We start from the raw sequence: 20,237 nt of genomic DNA on the forward strand, positions 1-20,237 counted from the left end.
ATTCAATTGCATGAGCTTATCTTTAATTTTTGTTTTTAACTCCTAAAGAAAGACTATACCTATACAATACTATGAAAATTCTGTTGAAAATTAATCTTATTATCATTGACATTTCTGCAGTTCTAAATAGATATTCTCTAATAAATGTCTTTTTGATTTTTTTATAAAATGTTTGCCTTGTTTGTTTTTATAAATACTTTCAAAAGCTATATTGGCTTCTAAATATAATTCAAAGTTAGACTTTAACAAGCATAATATACATATTTCTGCACAAACTGACTTAAAGAGTTACCAGTGTTAGCACAGAAGCCAGAACCTTCAGGGTTTTAATTCCAGTTGATGGCACACTAACCCATCCTGTGACCAATAACACAGCTATCTTGTAGAGCAGCTGCCAGTCTCATTTAGTATTTATAACATATATGTTCAGTGGTATTGGCCGGATGATTGTGTTGGGTTTTTTTACTAACACCTTCATGCAAACGGCAATGAACAACATATTCATACAAATCAGCTCATCTCATCCAAAAAGCTTCTCAGACCGTGAGATCCTGTGCTTCAGCCCAGGAAGGGGTAAGACCCAACTATCTCTAGAGTACATCAGCTCTTTTGTGACAGACCAGCGCAGCCCTGCACTCCCTTTCCTTCATGATGGCACCGACTATTGTGACATTACAGATGGCTGCAAGTGAGAGTGGTACCCAGCTGCTGCAGAGGAGCACGAATGGCACAGGTCATGAAACTGGATAGATTTGAATGAGTACTAATAGCTGCTATGACATAACCATGGTAACCTCTTTGTATTCATGAAGAGGGGAAAAAAACCCAGGAAATGGAAACAGTCTGCAGGTCAGGTAGTCAGTGAGGACTTGCAGCAGGACTCTGGTGCAAGGTCCGGGTATAATGGAGGTTATGCTCTCTGGGGCCGTGGGGAACGCACAGGCCTCAGCAAGAGGAGGAGGTTCTTTGCTCCAGGGTTCAGCTCTGGCTATGAGCAAGATTCCAGGTGATGGACCTGGGGACAAGACCCTGGGCTCAGTGAGCTGAGCTCAGTATGTACTGAACTGCAAAGCAAGACAACTGCACTAGGTGGGAGCACTGTACAGCACTGCAGGCTTCAGAGGAGCCACGTTAGAGAGCACCCAGTTAGAGAGCACCCCAGCGGGGCTGGGGAAAAAGAGAGTCTTCCATTGCTCAGGATGGCACAGCACTGTGAAGGGGTGTTTAGCAGGCCCAATTCAAACCAAACAGAGCAATCACCATCTTCTTCACACAATACGCAGGGAAAATAAATAAATAATTAAATTACTATTGCTCCTTTAAAGAAATACTTTAGGTGACAATATGCCACATTGGGCAAATATTGAGAAAAACCTTATGTGTCACATTATGACATAAGTCCTAGCATTTTTTCCCCTGGGAATATCATGATCTATTTAAAATCCAGAAGTAAAAAATACCTCTTGAATAATGTTTAGTACTACGAATATAAACTAAGTAAGCATGAAAAAACTTTCATTAATCTAGTTTGTTGCCTCAGAAGACTCGATCAAAAATGGCCCTCATCATACTTTATCTCTGTCCACTGCAGAAATGCAGACCCTGTATATTTCTGACAACAAAAATTTGTTTTACTTTAAAATTATTTCAGTAGCAACAACAGGACGATGTTAGAAGATGCTATACTACAGTAAGATGTACTTGAAAGAACATGAAGGGACATGACGTGTATCTACTGCATCATAAATTGTATCTTTGAGGTCAAGGATACCAGCAGTTTCAGCACAGAAAAATTAATTCCTAAATCACAGCAAAAATGAGTCTTGTATACTCAAAGCTCAAAATCAGCTAAGCATTTGGGGAATTCTTATAGATAAAAACTAAGAAATCTTATGTAAAATATATTAACTTCATCACTAGCCACAGATGCAAGCTGTAATATAGTTGGGTTACCACATACTCATTAAGAATTTACAGCCTGATAGCTTCCTATCCTTTTTTTCCTGTATGAGAAAGAAGCATTTAATCTATCTTAAAGGCAATTTCACTTAAAGTGAAGTGCAGTTTTCCAACAGAACAAAATCTAGTCATGCATACAATTCACATGAGAGCATACAGGAATTATGCTTGTATTTCATGTAAAGTCTGCAATTCTTATCTTCAGCAGACTTGTCTCAGAATTAAAAATTAAACATACTAGAAAATACTGATGGGAGTACCACATATATTGGTTTTGAATAAGCGCTGTAAAGTTAAGGGACATGCACAGACCATCTGAATGCAACTGAGTACAGGATTCTAAAATTAATTTGTATGTCAAACAGGAGCAGGTTCTTATGTATTGTATAAGCGTTATCCATTTCTTCTAAATCTTCAAATAAGACAATTATGGCTTCTCTCTCTCTCAGTAATGTGTTTCAAGGTCAGGTAGAGAATAGCAGTTAAACAATGTTATTTCACATAGGATATAGTCTAAGTAGGATCTGTATGTGCTACTAAAAACAATGAAGTCCAAACATGCAATGTGATTTTCACATATTATGGAAAGTATTCACCTGATGGAATAAAAAGAAAGAGGTAATATGCATATATATATATATATATTTTTTTTTTTTTGTTCAATTATGGGGATAGAGAAGTTCAATTTATGATGACCTTCACAGTTATCAGTTTCAGGGTCTCCAGGCTGAAATGTACAGAAGAGTTTACACCCACCTAAAGTGAATTGGCTATGTCCACATGCAAAGCATTTGACCTGGGTCTTCTCTAAGCTCCACAGAGAAACCCTTAAGAACATTAGAAATTCTTTTTTTTGTTTTGTTTTTTTTTTGTAGTGTTTAGTCCTGAGTACTCAAAATAATAACTGAAGATATATAAAAGCCCACCACAGAGGACTCCTTTTATAGCGCGACGTTGACAGTGTGTTTCATCCTATAGTGAAGGGCATAAGGACATGCAAGCATCCAAGGGTGACAAGACTGCACCTTCTACAGATGTATTCTAAAACTAAATCTACTAATTTTTCCTCCTTAGATACAGCTAGTTGGTTAATTCTGGAAAGGGAAACCGGAACTGAAGAATTAATACGGACTAATACAAAGCATCATCAGACTCATGCATCAACTGAAAAGAGATGAAGAAGAGGCTGTGGCTGTACTACAGGGGATGGAGTTGAAATCTTCTTACAGGCCTACAGCTATACTCTGAATTCTTTCTTTTTCCTCCTTGTTTAAGAATAAATGTGTTTCTTCATCTGTAGTGATCACCTTCTATATTTCCTACAATGTGCATCCACTATGAAGACAAGCAATATGAAATTAAGGTGAAAAATTTGAAACATACAATCACTGACTTTCACTTACATTTCTTCTATATGCAATTTGGAAAAAATCTATGAGAGAACTCTTTCCTGATGGAACTCTCCTTCTCATGGCAAAGGCGTAAAGTGTCTGAAAAATGTTATGCTTATCAGGTATTAAAACATTTTCTGTATTTGCTGAAACATCATATGATAGCAGAATCACCACTTACTGCGGTCAGTAATTATTGTTCTGGCCTCTTGATTGCTCGTCTTGTTTTTTAGATTTTGTGCTGCAGTTATTAGTTCATCCAGTTGGGGACGTCTTTGCTCCAGATCCTGTAGTATTGCCTAGTTGCACACAAATACAAAAATAAAATAAAAAAAAAAGCATGTAGAGCTGTTGAGATGACCATGTATAGGGACTTTTTTTTTGGTGCCAGCTTGATTTAAAGCAGAAAGTTTGTTTGCTGTTTCAAAAAATACGAAGAATTTGGTCTACACCTTCCAAATATTGTTGCTATTCTTAACATGAAAATACCAAGTATAACTTGTAATAATTTTAAAAGAGCCTACAAAACTAGATATAAAATTACAATCATTCTTCATTTTTTAACCCATCAAATTATGCAAGGGTAAGTTATTTCCCTCCAATTAAGCTACAGAAGGATACTATTCTTCTATATTCTCTTAGATTTTACAGCACATTTTTAAAAAGATATAGGGGTTTACAGTCTTACCAGATTAGGCAGGATTTTCCTAATAATTCATGAAGTCTCATTAACAATATTTGTTTCTTAATATTTTAAGACTGTTTAATTACTATCTATTGGTTTAAAGTCAATATAAGACTCTTAATGTCACTTTTTCTGACCAGACACCTTACCTTACATGTTAGTCAAGCAGATACATAAAGCCCAAGCAGTCTGACTAGATAATAAGAAGTGGATCTACAGTTTCTCACAGGGAAAAATATGGGCTTCAAAAGAATGACTTGGGGCCTTTTAAAAGTAAAAAAACTAAAATACAATAGCTTTAGATATAATAAAAATGAGAATTGAAGGAAAGTGAGGCATGTAAGATTTCTGCATTTTAACTTATTTTGTTAACTTATTGTTTAACTTATTTTGAAGGACTATGGAAGAGCAAACAGGAAATCAGTTAAATTGTTTCCTAGACAAGAAGTATGCAAGAATGTACTTAAAAGACATTGGCCAGATCTAGCAACTTCAAGTCCCTATCATGCAGCTTCCAGAAAAGATGCTTGTTAGATTTACCAGCCTTAGGAGCTGGAAGCAATAATATTTATTACCAAATTATGAACAAATGAGGTTTTTCTGCCCACAATTTTGAGTCACCAGAGCAAAACAATATGCCATCAGATAGTTAGTAGGTACAGTATATCAGCTATCAAACCGTCAACAAAGGTCACTGGAGGATTCTTATTTTTCAGGCTTTTTATGTCAACAGTGGTTAGATAATCTGTTAGCATGTTAGATGTTGACTATATCTCTTGAGTATTTTATTGTCTTAAAAGTCTTCCCCCCTCCACCCTCTTAAACTGTTTTTATTTGAAATAATCATACTTTATTTTAACAAGCTGTTATTCACTGACTGTGCTGAATGGAAAAGAGCTGTAGAGTGTAATCTTAAATTTGGCCCTCCAACCTGAGATTAGAGTTACATAATTTCATCAAGATGAAGGTGAGGGTTAAAGACCTAATATAATTTTCTGTTAAATGAAATTACTAAAAGAGCATGAAAATATCACTTGCAGTAACTACAGCACATATCATCAGAAGTAAGCCAAAAGCTCCACAGAGTTTCATTTTTGTTCAGTTATAAACTCTTCAGGAAAAAAGGTAATTTTCAAAATAAACATCTAGCTACACCTTATGAAATTCTTGCCTTTAACTCCTGTATCAGAAGTTTGTGCGAAAAGCTATTATAACTGGTTTTCTAAACTCATACCCAAAAGTTTGGATGGTATTTTTTCACTTCTATACTGATTGGATTGCATACAGAGACATGCAGTTAAAACAGCAGCTTGCATAATTAAGCAAAGAACAAATTTCTCATTAGAAGTCTCTCCTTAGAGAAAGCACTCAAGAAAAAGAAATAAAATCTACTGATGCAGTTACTACCTCTAGATATCTATGTGCTTTCAATACTCCATTTCCTAGGAAGACAAGTTAATGAGTGACATGAATTTTACAATCGAAAAAGCAGACCCATTGCAGCTTAACAACATCTGCATTATACATATTGCCAAAATGGACTGTGCAGAAGGAACATTAAAACACGTACAACATGCTCAGATAATAGTGTGGTCTCCAAAGTAATATTTCCCTTTCTCTTGCCCTACCTAGAAACTGGTTAGAAGAGGAAAAGCAAATTAAGTGATTCTAAGGTCTTACGCCAATAATGACTCTAAAATGTTCCCTAAAGTTTCCTAAATATAATTCTTATATTTGATACACCAAATAGGAGAATGATTTATCTGATCCAGCCTGAGCCTCCAACCAGACATTAAATGCTATGTTTGTGCCACAGAAGAAATCTTCTGCTACAAGGAGTCTAGCGAGAAACAAAGCTATAGGTAAGGACTGCTCAGTAAGGACTTTCTCAGTACCAAAACGATGTGTGCCTAAGTACTTACAGAATGATTTACCCACAAGACTCATCTGCAATTCCTGAAGTGGACACTCAGGAAAACTAGCAATGCCTCTTTAAAGTGAGTCTTGCTAGCTCTGCTGTTCCCCCTGGGGACACAGCAATATTGTCCCTATATGGACTGTGAGGACATCCTTCCCTCTGCCATTTAATGTAAATAAAATTCCTCTTTACCAGAAGTACTAATGTGTATTTTTGAAAGGTCAAGAAGGACATCCTGAAATCCTTATACTATGAAAAGATCTGAAGATTCTTGGACCTCTCAGGAGACAATAATATATAATTATAGAACAGGTGTCTTTTTTTTCTCAGTCTTAGAAAGGTAACCACTCAGAACAAGGTAAAAGCAATGTTCCTCAAATTAATATATTTTTTCTTTGATTTAATGCAAAGCATCTGAGAACCTTACACAAAGTTCTATTTTACTCAGTAAAATTTTATCAACTAAAATTGTAAAATTGTTACAACATTTATTAGTATAATTTTAAAAACTGGTACAATCTTAAAGATTCGGCAAATACACATTCCACGTGGAACCTACTTTGCACATACACCTACAAGCCCTAATGGAAATTTGGATGAAAGTAGCTATTAAAACACATAATTCCTCAGCTTTCTGTGATCCTCTAGCATGAAAGTAAACAGCAACGCTTGAGCTCCACTTAAAGTATTATCAAATCCAGAATAATATTCTCTGACTGGACAAACTAATCATACAAATTGATCTTGTAGGTAACAAATCCAAAAATAATTATGCAAGGTGTAGTGTAGTGCTTTTATGAATACAAACTAAAAACCCACTAAATATGCTTTTGGGAAAAAAAAATAGCTTTAAATATTATCTGAAATGATCTAAAAAAACCCACCAAAACAAAACCCAAAACCAAAATCAGAAGAAATTCAAATATGGAGATACTTTTAAAGACTTTTACAAATTCATCCAAATATTTAATGTTGTAAAACTTTATCCTCAACAGAAAACTAAGTGGAAGCTATTCCATGTTGTTACAACAGCCACAGGAATTAAAACTCGTTAGTAGTGGCACCCTGGTGGAGGCACAGCAGATGCAACAGACCAGATGCCTCTGATATGGTATGTCAGCACACTGAAACAAATGTGATATGTAAAAATGGGTAATACAGAAATAAAAGTTATTATGAAAAGATTTTCAAAATAAATTAAACAGAAATCTATCTAGTCCCTATCAGGTCACCAAAAACACAAGTACAAAGACTACAAAAAGTCAGCTACACTAAAAGGGTTTGGTTTTTTTTTTAATAAACACCTGTGTTCCTGTGCACATAATTTTCCTTTACTCTCATTCACCTAGTGCTATGTAAAAGTACTATAATGTATTCTGCAAAATGTTATAAACCACATTTTAATCAAGAAATTTGCATTTGAAAATAAATGTAATTCAACAATGAAGAAGGACCATTGACATCCATGGTTGTACACATAACATCTTTAAAGCCCAAAAGAGCTTTTTTTTTTCTTCCACATATCTATGAGTGCCAACACAATAATGCTTGGTGACAGCACAGCAATGGAAATATGAGATTCAGTCATCAAACCTGCCTACATTTTGCTAGGAAGTGATGCTATTCACTTTTAACAATCTTTCCACATTTGTGGACAGCAGCTGCTCAAAAGAAAAATCCAATTTTCAGGTTCCTAACTTTTATGATTTCTTTACACAAAATGAGGGTTGAGATATGGAACAAATTGTTTAAGTCAGCAACTGAAATAACTTATATAAAAATTGCTTAAAAATAAACTGAAAAACTGAAACAGGTGAAGTGTGACAAATTCTTGGTGGAACTGCAAGGTTTGAGACTGAGAATTAAAATATTCTCTAGCATTATGATGCATAGCACGCTACAGCCTGTATAGTTGTCTCTTTAGCCATGTATGTAGTAGTTTATATGAAAGTTAGGATCTTTAAAAAGCTATCCAATCTTTTTTCCTTTTTTCCTGACTTTATGGCAAGCATTAATAAATTGGATGAACTTATTAATTTGAATTCTAGGATGGTACCAAGTTTAAACATTCAGCTAATCATTTACTAGCGCTGATTACAGATCTTTGCTCTTTAACATCAGAAGAAAATTTTATCACGCCAAAGCCAGGACTTTTCATCACCTGTTGCTGAACTTCAAACATATAAATGAGAGTTATGCTTGTTGTTCTAGAGCATTCTATATGATTGTGCTTCGGTCTGCATGCTTCTTTAAAAAGGCTTTGGTTTTCTTTCATAACAATTTTACATTATTAAGTTGAAAAATATTTCTGAAAAAAAAGAAGTTAAAATGCCATTAAAAAAAAAAGAAAGATTATTGGATAAAGTAGGTCGCACAGTTACTTCTTAGTGTTTAAATAAAGTCCTCTATGGTGGTAATTACTACAATGTCTTCACAATTTTTCTGTGTATTTACACACTACTTTTTGAATACAATTTGCTACCTATTTAATACTTTATTTATTTATTCACTTTTTACTGGGTAAGAAAGCTAACAGTGAGTGATCCAAAACACGATGTTTGGTGAAAAAGGAGATTTAGCACAGGTACTCCAGATTACGAGCAAACTGGAAGCACCATTTTGTCATAAGCAACCCATGGCTGAAGGCTAAATCTTCCCAGCTCTTTGGGATGGTTTGTTTTGGTCCACCCTCAGCCTTGGTTAATGAAATGAACCAGTGGACCACAACAGCACAATTGAATGATAAATATGGGAATGTAAGCTATAATTTTCTTCTTATGAACCTATTCACTCCTCCAAACTCACCGTAATATTCTTGGAAAAGCATAATTCCATTAAACAGTTCTTGAGAAAATGATTTGCTCATCTTTTTAAAAACTTTAGACTCTAAAACTTAAATTTTAATCAAAAAAATGAAGCAATTACTTCCTGAGCAAAACAAATAGCCATGACAACTTTTACTTAAAACAATTGAGTTTCTTAAAGCTGGTTGGTTCTCTAAATATAATGTGTTATATACACACCTAGAAAGCTTGCTAACAATTTCAGACTGCAGATATGCAACACCTACAATTCATCTGCATAATAAAATTGGCTTTGTTAAGTTATTCCTCCCAAGCACAATTTGAATTTGTTTTCTTGTCACTAAGCGGGAAGGGAAAATGAAAGAAAAAGAACATTTACATACTCTCTACATTTAAACATAAAATTATGAAATAATGAAAGTACTATTACTCAGTGGAGTTTTGTTTTTAAAACAACTTTTGTTTTGGCTATTAGCTGTTTTGTGTTTTCCCTCCAAAGCACATATAATTTTAGGAAAATAAGAAATCTGGAGTTACTATTTAGCAGTGTTGCTAACTGATTGGCACCTGCCAGTTAAATCAAAACATTAACAGACCTGACACTATGACTTGATTTATGTAGCTTAAGTTTTCATAAGCACGTTTGTTTTATCCCCACTCAGGACCCACTCAAGAACTGCCTAAGTAGCTCTCACCACTGTCTTAGTGAATATATCAACTTCATTAGTGATGCTATGGGAAAGCCACCAGTGACAGCTTATAAGGTGTCTCACTAGATGCATGAAAAAGCATCCCAGAACATTCTGTATGCTTTTTGTGGCACACTCAAGAAATTATGTTGTTGGCATTTTTATTGTCTGAGGACTGTTCCTTTACAACTTACGAATTCTGGTCCATACTAGGAAGTTTTGACAGTGAAAATTGTAGCATGCCGTTGATGTAACCAAACCAAGCAGAATCAGGAGTACTTAATTTGAATCTCCATGCTTTGCCCGACAGTGTAAGGTGATGGTGATGGCTGGAGCTGGGATAACTCTCACCCTCATGCCTTCCTCTCCTGCTCCCCATTTGTCTACAGGAAAGGATGTTAGGAACAGGTATTGCAAGATCTTTAAGGAAAGGTGAATGAACTATAGAAGAGAAAAAAAGAAAAAAGAAGAAGAAAAAAAAAAAAACCACAACACAAAAACTTAAAAGTCTAAGCTTACAAGGATATCAATTCTACTGCTCCAGAACTGCAGGAGGCAGATACCCTTCTACTCATCCACACACAGGGTAGTCAGCAAGGAAAAGTACATGCAGCATGGGTCACAGTCACAAGGTACAAGAATGAGACTTCTTGAGAGGCTTCAAGTCAGCCAAGGCGCGCTGATATGTTTTTTGCCATACTCATAGACCACCAAATTGGTTACCAACACTAGAAAAAAGATAGCATACACAAAGGTTTCAAGACAAAGGTACTATGATTTGAAGTGGGTCCAGCAAGGGAGGATGTGCTCTACACTTAGAAATAAAAAGGTGGAAGCAAACAGAAGTTCAGCCTGCAGCTGAAAATATTTTCAGACTAGGATAGACTGCAGAGACATAAGGATGCAACACACTAGATCTCTTGTACAAAGGTCTCCAATTAATGCATGTTAGAGGCAGCTACCCCAATGTGAAGTTAAATAAGACTTGATATGAACTAAAAACACTGCAGACATTAAAACTTTCATAACATCCATCACTTGTTGTCAATGATAAAAAAGAAGGAGAAAAAAAAATCTGCTACAAGGAGACAAGTTTATACCAACTCAAGATGAAGGAAGTGACCTAAGGAGCTCAATGAGACAAAAGACTTACCTTACTAAACTCGGAAATTTTGAATCCACCGCTTTTCAGGAGAAAAACAATATATAAAGAGGGGCAAAGATTTTCAAAATCTTTGCGAAGTTCGTCTGTGTGTTTAGTGGCTTTTTCAATGGCATGTTTTTCCTGAACTAACCTCTAACTCAGTACCTCCCCTTTGTGCTGGCATCCCAGAAAAGACATGATTAAGATATGTAAAAGGTGCAAGTTGTCCACATGGTCCAAGGAAACTGCAACATGACAAGCAGTTGCAAGAATGCTATACTAAAAATAAGCATCTGAAAAATTAATTTGACTTGTTCTTAACAGCTACTATGGTACCTTACACTACAATACATACAATACAGGAAGACTGCAGCATAAGAGGTTGAATTATGAATTTTTCCTCAATAATAGGTAGACAAACATGCAGAGTCTTCAAGAACACTAAGTAGTTTGGGAAGCTACTGTGTGCTAAGTAAGACCTCCAGATAAGATTTTTTTATTTTTTTTTTTGACAGATTGTGCAATTTTTACAATAATGCAAGTAAGATGTCAAAATTGATGAACACTGGCAAATATCTCAAACACTATCTATGGGAAAACAAGCACCAAACAGAGGGACACTACATAGGAAGCATACAGTCCATGCTATTTTGCACATATATTGCATATCCAGGAAGAGGGTCAAACCATCAGCAGCTTGCTCATTCTAACTTGAGAAGTCTTGATGGATTGCACTGGAGTCCGTCCAGTGGACAGGATGGAGAAAAGATAGAGAGGAAACTAGGAAAAGATTATGACATGACATGGTTTCTGACATTCTCAGATAAAAGGAATTCACTCTATTATAGCCATTGCCAGAAAAAAGGAATAAAGCTAAAGATGTATCTGTAACAATTGGAAAAACACTTAAAGATCTGGGTGTTCGGCTATAACGAGATCCATTCAACTAGAAGAACACAGTAATATATCATGTGTAAGAAGTTGACTGAAACAAGATTACAGCTCTAAGAGTAAATCTGGGTGTACATGAATTGCGCATGAAATTACAACCTTTTGCCCCCATACAATATGGCTGTTTGATACTACTTTGTTTGCAATAAAGTATAAGCATCTAAACAATAAAGCAGAACTATTCCAGGGTATCTTATATCCTTTCAGGCAATCACACCAAATAACTTAATGGATGGGAACTAGCGTTAGGAGCTACAGAGCTTCCCCAGTTTCTATATTAGTCAGCAGAAACAAAGCCTCTCAGCACATAGTTACCATTTGTGGAATGTGAATTTGCAAAATTTACTATTTTATCTCTCCTATATAACTAATGTTTTCAGATTAAGATTTTTTCCACTGCACTTACAAATGTGTATTACCAAGAAAACCAAGGACAGCTGTTCTGTTTCTCAAAGCTGCAGCTTTAGCTTTTTCTTTACTGTTTTTTCAGATGATGATGGTAGCGAACTTTTATCTGAGACTGATCCAGTGAAAAATGCACTTCTCAATGCACTTCAAAAGCAAAGATATAGGTTCTTTACCCTGCCACGTTTTTTAACAGAAGATATGTTTACCTTGCATGAAACAGTACTGAGTAGATATAATATTATATTATGAATATAAGCAAAATAAGCAGGAATTTTTAGCTTTCCTTATTTAAAGTCTAAGAAAAGAACTAACATATTTTTGTGAAGAAGGAAACCTAACAGCTTGACTAAAGATGCTCCCCAAATTATCCAATTTTATAGGGAAAAGATTAGCCTGAATCAATTTTATGCTCTGAAAAAAATACAGAATGACTTCCTCAGTTTCTGCTAGAGCCCCTGGAAATCTTTGATTACTTTTACTGGACATTTTCTCCAGTAATAGCAAGTGAATAACAATTAAGAAGAATAAAATAGATTGGCAGAGCATCATTTGCCAGATAAGTTTTTCTTTAGTAATTTACGACACTAGATACTTATCTCAAGAATAAAGTAAAATCATAAAAGAGAATTTCACCTGGTTCATTTTTATTTACTTTTGAAACAGAAAAGCAAGAAAAGCTATTATATCAATTGTGTCTTACAGTGAATTTAATACTATTTAGATTGGGGGTGGGAGGAGGTACTTCACATTTGCCACGCCTGGTAAAATATGCTGGAATAACTCCTAGAATATCTTTAGCCCAAATCTAGTAACTTGGATCCTTATCTTTATTCATATTTCATTGTCATTCTGAAAGATGAGCACCATACAAAGGAACAAGCTTAGTTTTGGTCCTAAACCTTTCCAGCATACTCAGAAAGGTTTTACTCCTAGAGCTATACTTCTGCCTTTCATTTTTGTTTTCATTTTTGTTGCTTTGTTTTGTTTTGCTGTGGTTTTTTTACTTCTGTTTTTTATTCCTCCTTATTTTACTCCTCCTTACAGTAACTGTGTACTTAAGGCAACAATAACACAACAGAAGGTAAAGGTAGAAAATTGAAATAATCTGATATTGTTTATATTTCATTAACACTGAAGGAAGGAAATGTATATAACATGGCTATTCCAAGCCCAGGATAAAAGACTGAAGATTATGAAGACAAAATAGTGGCTTATACTGTAAAAATGGATTATTAAAAGTTTAGACTAGGCAAGACTTACCTTTATAACTAATTTCAGAGGGGAAATCTCAAGTTCTCAATTGCCAAAAGGAGTTACTAAATTATTAATACCATCTTGTCTTGCTAGCATCACAGAGACACCAGTCTTTTGAAAATACCATATTCAACACTCAGAAAAGTATAATTTGCCCTTCATGATGTAAGAAGCTATGGGGCAGGTTGAGAAACAGAGGTAAGTGCTGTGCACTTGAGTATCACCACATGTAGCTAAAGTAGGAGCTGTAGCTGTGTTAGGTCCCCCAGTTATTTTGCAGTGTGAAAGCAGGTGGAGAGTAAACACCTCAGAAGGGAGCACAGCCAGGTGTAGGCTGTGTGGAAAGATGGCCAGCAAAAATACACAAGCACTCCTTGTCTTCTCACAGGTGAGTGTCCTGGTGACATGGGCCAGGTCCTTGTTTTCTCTTTTCTGAGCAATGGTGCCAATTCAACAGAGAAGGTACAGACTAACACCAACCAAACAGCCTGGTGTAAGGGACATCTCTGAAAAGTGGGAGATAAGAAAGTCACTGAAAGCAGGTAACTCACTGTCTGGATGGATGCCTTATCCACTAGAAAACATACAAAGGAAAAGAAAAAGGCAGTGCCTTCCTCCTGCATCTCCAGAGAATACCATTTAGATATGCTGATGAAGAACACCTGACAGATTAAAGCATATATTGGGAGTCAGGTGAAGGAGACCTTGTTCTGAAGATGGGTACTAGATATTAAATTTTTGCAGAGCAGCTTGGAAGAGCTTCTATTCATAGGCAAAAGCCAAACTGGAGGAGCACAGCAAAAGGCACTGTTGTAGAGCTGAGCACCAGCAGAACTGGGCAGGGATGTCAACGCTAGGAGACAAGTGCTTACATTATGCAATTATACCTCATTTTCAATTTTCAATTATACCTTCATTTTCTGTCATTTTATGGCGCCACCCCTTGGTCAATACAGCTTGCTGCAGAACATAAATTTGCTTATGCTAAGGGTCACCAAAGAGAGTTTTCTGATAATATGGTAATTATTAATTATGGAAACAATAGTGTTAAAAAGATACACTGGCTGGAAATTGAAGACAGCAAGTTCAAAGAGAAAAGAGGTAAATTCTTAGTAGTAAGTCCATTTAAAAAGCTAAGCAGATTACTAAAGAATGTAAGAGATCCTTAATTGAGAGAATTCTGTAAATCAAGATCAAATGTTGTTTTTTTTTAATGGATAGTCAGACAGAATTGTGAAGAGCTGAAAGAGCAATCCCTATGTAAAATCTCACGGATTATGGTTTCATATATAGTATATGAGTCTTTCCAGTCCTTTCTGACCTTGAAATTTATGAATCTATGAGAAATTAAAAATACATTTTGAATTGAATTTCAACTCATCTGTAATGCCAACTTATCTGAGATAAATTTGAAGCACCTGTTTCCTCAAATTAGTATCAGTCCTACTTGGTTCTCCTTCCATCATACAGACATAATGGAATTTAAATATACTTAATCAATTTCTGACTGAGAGCAGTGTTTAAGCATAAAGTTAAGCATAAAACTGGAGCTATTTCTTGTTCAGACAAGGAGAACTCTTATTATGAACAGTTAACGTATTTCATCTGTAACCATTGCTTGAGGCAGAAGGTGCAGACATTGATTAGTAGCTTGCATAGGAGCCACACAATTCTACTTCAGTGGAAGGAAAATTAGCATTTTTCTTTTTCAGAAAATACAGTTTTATTATCTGAGTGACAGCTTCAGAAATATAACTGACATAAATAGAAAAGAAAGAATCACTGTTAAAGCTGAATGACACTACTGTTATAAAAGCAGAAACTAATAATTTGCTTTGAATGTGTATTTATTTATACAGACAAATGGCTATATATAAGTATATAAAGTTATAGATACTGATTCTGCAGTGGGCCTTTGCAATACCAAAGATGGAACCCAAGGAAAACAAATTTCAAAATCAATGGCTTTCCTCTGATTTCTGTTCTGTAACTGAAGACTAACTCAGGCCTGAGGGGCAATGAGCTTGAGCATCAGAGTCTGGTCAAAGCAGAGGAAGAGGAGGATTTCTTGGGATACTATTACAACACACTTATGGATATAATAAATGTTCTTGACAAAATCAAAATAATCTCATAATAAACTTCACCATTAAAATTCAAAACAAAAATACCATTCTCTATATTATCTTTGTAAAATAGCTTTGAAATACTGACATTTTTCTACATACAAGATTTTCTCTTCATTGCAAAATCCTGTTTTGTTGCTGTAATTCCCTTGATTTAGAGAAACAGAACTCTCTAGTGAAAAATGTTCATCTTTGTCGATTAATCCATCTTGATTTTCAGCTTTTCACTGATTGTTAACTTTCCCCATGCCAGTAAGATATTTCTCAATCTTACTAGCACTGACACTCAATTTGACATGAAGCACAATAGAGATATATATGAAATTCTGGAATAATTATTTTCATGTTTAACATATCTGAAAATTTGGCTTTATCTGATTTGTGATATTTTCACTTTTTACTCACTAAAATAGTAATGCACAAGAAAATGTCATACTGTGTAGAGGATAAACTAAGGACTGATGCAGTCAGTTCTCCAGGGGTGGAGAATCCAAATTAACTAGGAGACTGTTAAAATGCATCTGGACCCTGTCTCCAGCTCTCCCCTTCCCTGTTCCCAAAACAAAGTCAGTTCAACAGAAAGGCCATATTGGGAGGTGGAAACAAGGGTTTTCAAATGTGTTACATTTTTAAAAATTAATGATTTGTATCTCCCTATGGAAAAGAGAATATTGCTAGATTGTGACAAGCAGTTCTTCAAGAGCTGAATCCTGGAAGGACTCCAGACTGAGGTCACTGTCTTTTTGCAAATACCAGCCTGCAAAACTGGGAGGTATTTCACAGTCTATGCTGCTGAAAAATGTTTCTATCTTGGCTTTTTTTTTCTTATTTGACTTCCTGACCTTATTCTTTCTCTTCCCTCAAAAATTATCACATACACACATGCAGATACACTCCTTTCTGGTGGCTTTTTCCACCAGACAAAACACATTTTAAAAAAAACAGATTTATTTTTCTTGAGAGATATGTTTGAAGGCAAACAATTTTATTCTTGTCAGCTATTAATTATTAACAAAAGAAAAATGAATTTAGGACGCTATTATTTCTGTTGCTTCTACTTTATCCCTCCAGAGTACTCTTCTAAATACCTTCACTCCAAGCATTAGAAAATGCAAAGATGTAAATTGTAGGCATTGTCCAAGGGATTTGAAGAACTCTCTAGAAACATGGGCTGAGGATCATAAAAACAGGGATAAACAACTGCGCTAAGAAATAAAAGAGAAATATTACACATAAAACAGAACAGATGCCATTATCTTTTAGTCCTGATGAACCAGCTAAAAGCAACATCAGTTTATTTATCCATGACAGCATAATATATTCTGGTTAAAAACAAAGCAAAACTCCAAAGCACTGACAAGTTTAGGAGCTACGCGTCAGCATGTCCTAATACTCTGTATCAGCTGGTTTCTCAGAAAGGCTCGTGAGGGCTACAGAGGCGCCACTAGCTGATCATTTCTGTCGGTACAGTGGTGGCACCGATGCTACTATGCCAGTTTACTCCCATGACCCTCCTTCTGCTCTTAGTCCGTGCCTTCTGCCAGAAAGTTCAGAGGACAAAAGTAGCAGGGACAAGGCTCTAACAAAAAGCAACAGGGGCAAACTGCCAAAGGAAATGCAAAATGCTTGGGCTGTTTTACTGAAAATGGGTACAAGAGGAATGGAGGACGACAGTAGTTGGTGTACAGTTATCTAAAGTTATACATCTGCAATTTTCATTTCGATGAGGCTGAGAGAGAATGCCAAAGAAGTGCAACACCAATAGCAGCAGTGTAGGACATTACTAAGACTATGGTAATAGAGAAGATGTGCAAACAGTAATTTGGGGTTTTTTTAACCAATTCCTGGCGGATGAATAACTGCTGTGACTTCATTTTTTTCTTAATCTGTATTCCAGGTGTAGATTATTGTGTAAATGAGGTCACTGTAATTTCTTTGAGTATGGCCCCTATATTTCTTCAAAACAAAACAAAAACCCCTAACTACATGTAGTTCTGAAAAATTGCAAACACCTTAATCAGTTTGTAAAATTTTAGCTTCCTTTCAAACTTTAATTACTCACTGATGCAGATGTGCATAAGAGATAACAAATAACTGATTCAGTATGTATGCCAACATAGTTCTCTTGAGGCTTGATGGTTTATTGTTTTCTAATGTCACTGTAGATCAAACTGTCTTCCACAGCATGAGAGATATTGCATATGGAAATCAGATCTTGAGTTACTCTCTTGGTGGACTGTTCCCTACCATAAACAACTAAAGTCACATAAGAGATACATTAAGGGAGATTTCTATACATGCACACAATCGCACAGAATTACTGGCTGAGGGCATGCTTATTGAATTATCTCCAAATTGAAGCTCTATCCACAGATTAACAATCACTCAAACCCTAAATAGCCACAAAGCATGATCATACTCATTACTCATACTGAACAAAAAAACCCAGCAACTGCCACAACAGCAGAGACCCAAGCGTTTATTGTAAGGTGCCCAGACCCCAGCATACCACTGCAACCTGGACACACATTCCCTGGAAGAGGGAACAGTAGTTCCTGGCCAGCTGCACCCACACTGCTTCCTTCCTACACAACTGCTTAGCTGCAGCTGTACCACATCCACCAGCTCACCTGTTTGAGAAAGGCAAATGCTTCAGGCTGAGCTCATGGCACTGGTGAGGTCACACCTCGAGTATTGTGTCCAGTTTTGGGCACCTCAATACAAGAGAGATATCGAGGTGCTGGAGCGAGTGCAGAGGAGGGCAACGAAACTAGTGAAGGGCCTAGAAGACAAATCATATGAAGAGCAGCTGAAGGAGCTGGGGCTGTTTAGTATGAGGAAGAGGAGGCTGAGGGGAGACCTCATCACTCTCTACAACTACTTGAAAGGGCACTGTAGAGAGGCTGGTGCTGGTCTCTTCTCACAGGTAATTAACAATAGAACGAGAGGGAACGGCTTCAAGCTCCAACAGGGTAGGGTTAGGGTGAACATTAGGAAGGAATTTTTCACTGAAAGAGTGGTCGGGCATTGGAATAGGCTGCCCGGGGAGGTAGTTGAGTCACTGTCCCTGGATGTGTTTAAGGGACGTTTAGATGCGGTACTGAGGGATATGGTGTAGGGGAGGACTTTGTAGAGTAGGGTAGATGGTTGGACTCGATGATCCCAAGGGTCTCTTCCAACCTCAATGATTCTACGATTCTAAGTGTATGAAGGCAAGTGTATGAAGGATGGGAAAACAGGAATGAGAGTGAACAGCAGGGCATGGGCATGAGAGGGAGAGGATGGAGGTATAGGAAAAGCAGTGATATGCAAGAGAGCAGCTAACTGATATGGGAGCTGTGCGCTTCAGAAAGGCAGTCAATTCTCAATTACCTATGGATGATTTAACCTCAATTCTGGATTAAATACAACACAGGAAAGAGGCACTACAGCCAATTCAGTAAAGAGCTGGCTTTGGTCAGGTAGACTTAACTAATGCACGCAGAGCGCTGTGTGAACACAGTTGTGTAATTTCTGGGGCCAGCTCAGCAGTACAGCGCCTTTCAGGAAGAGCCTGAGTTAATGAGACCTGATGAGTCTCAACTGACTGAATGCAGAACCACTTACCTGTTCCTGCATCTGCTCCCCAGCTTTATCTCATTTAAAACAGCTGCAATGAGCCTATCTGTAATCAAGGCAACTCCACAATATTGCAGCACTACTAGCATCTGTGCACGTACATGAAACAGACTAACAGGTCAGAGTCAAGTCTTCATTGTTGCATACTCCGTATAATTTTTTAAAAGGCACAGCAATTGCGGATCAACTTCATGGATCAGCCTGACGATATCTGCACTAACTGTCCATAATTTAATCTTGCACTTATTTCCTATTATTCCTATTGGAAGGATACTTGAAAACATTTATTCACTATTTCGACCTCTAAGTCACTGCCTGGCAAGGCTACTGCTTATGACTTACTGTCACTAATCCTTCTAGCTACGTGACGCTTTTGTTGTTGTTGTTTTTCTTCACTACATCTTATACCAGAAAAAAAAAATAAATATAATGTGTATCTGAAAAGTATATATATACACATACATGCTTACACACATATGTGTATACAGGTAATATAAAACAGTAGACAATATCTGGGTAAGGAATACAACCCATCACAGAGCCAAAATAGCTTTTTGTACTATTATCCACTGTTTGTTATCCCCCTATTTGCAACAAGAGTTGCAAACCCATTGCTCATTTCCCTTCTGTATACAAGGTTGAGAATATTTTTGCAGATGCTCTAAAGTTTGTAGACTTACATTGTCACAATAATTTTTCCCAAATACAATAAAACAGTCACTGAAATTTTTGAAGTGATAGCCTGAAAAAAGTTGGTTCTAGTGCTAATGCTTATGCTAATGGCTTCAAGGCAGGTGTCTGTGTAAAAGGCAACAAACAAACAACACTAATTTTGTTATTGGTATGACACTGTTCTTATCTAGCTCAATATGAATTGTGTGACAACTCATTAATTTCAGCTACAATACTTAGGAGCTTGGTCAAGCAATCTCATATGTATTAGTAGACATATTTGAGAACATGCAATGGATGAATATAATTCACTTTTGAAAGAGGGAAAAAAAACTTCTCAGGAAATTTTAGATGAATTATTCTAAGCTCAGTTCTAAAATGTATAATTAAACTATCTGTGAGCAGGGGAAAAAAAAATAACTACCAGCTAATCATTTATCAAGAGTAAATAGTAACCAGTCAACCATATTTCCCTTCATCTGGAGCTATAAGATTTACCAATAGTGGACAACAAGTAGAAGTTGTGTCTGATGCCCTTAGCAAGGCTTCTGATACTGCCCATGTGACCTTACCACAAACAAGATAGGAAATTTTTATTTAAATAGAAATTAAACTGAT

General features: G+C 36.2%; 1 protein-coding gene across 7 annotated transcripts in view; it reads right to left on the reverse strand.

The window, feature by feature from the left end:
• The window catches only part of DMD (dystrophin), a 1,195,780-nt gene that overhangs the window by 324,850 nt on the left and 850,693 nt on the right, over window positions 1–20,237 (reverse strand). For all 7 annotated transcript variants that reach the window (XM_014954058.1, XM_014954055.1, XM_014954053.1 and 4 more), the window contains one exon: window positions 3,532–3,649. In XM_014954058.1, the coding sequence (XP_014809544.1) occupies window positions 3,532–3,649 (118 nt within the window). The remainder of the gene's footprint in view (window positions 1–3,531; window positions 3,650–20,237) is intronic.

Source organism: Calidris pugnax, unplaced genomic scaffold (genome assembly GCF_001431845.1).
Source record: "Calidris pugnax isolate Ruff unplaced genomic scaffold, ASM143184v1 scaffold246, whole genome shotgun sequence".
In the NCBI taxonomy this organism is placed as follows: Eukaryota; Metazoa; Chordata; class Aves; order Charadriiformes; family Scolopacidae; genus Calidris; species Calidris pugnax.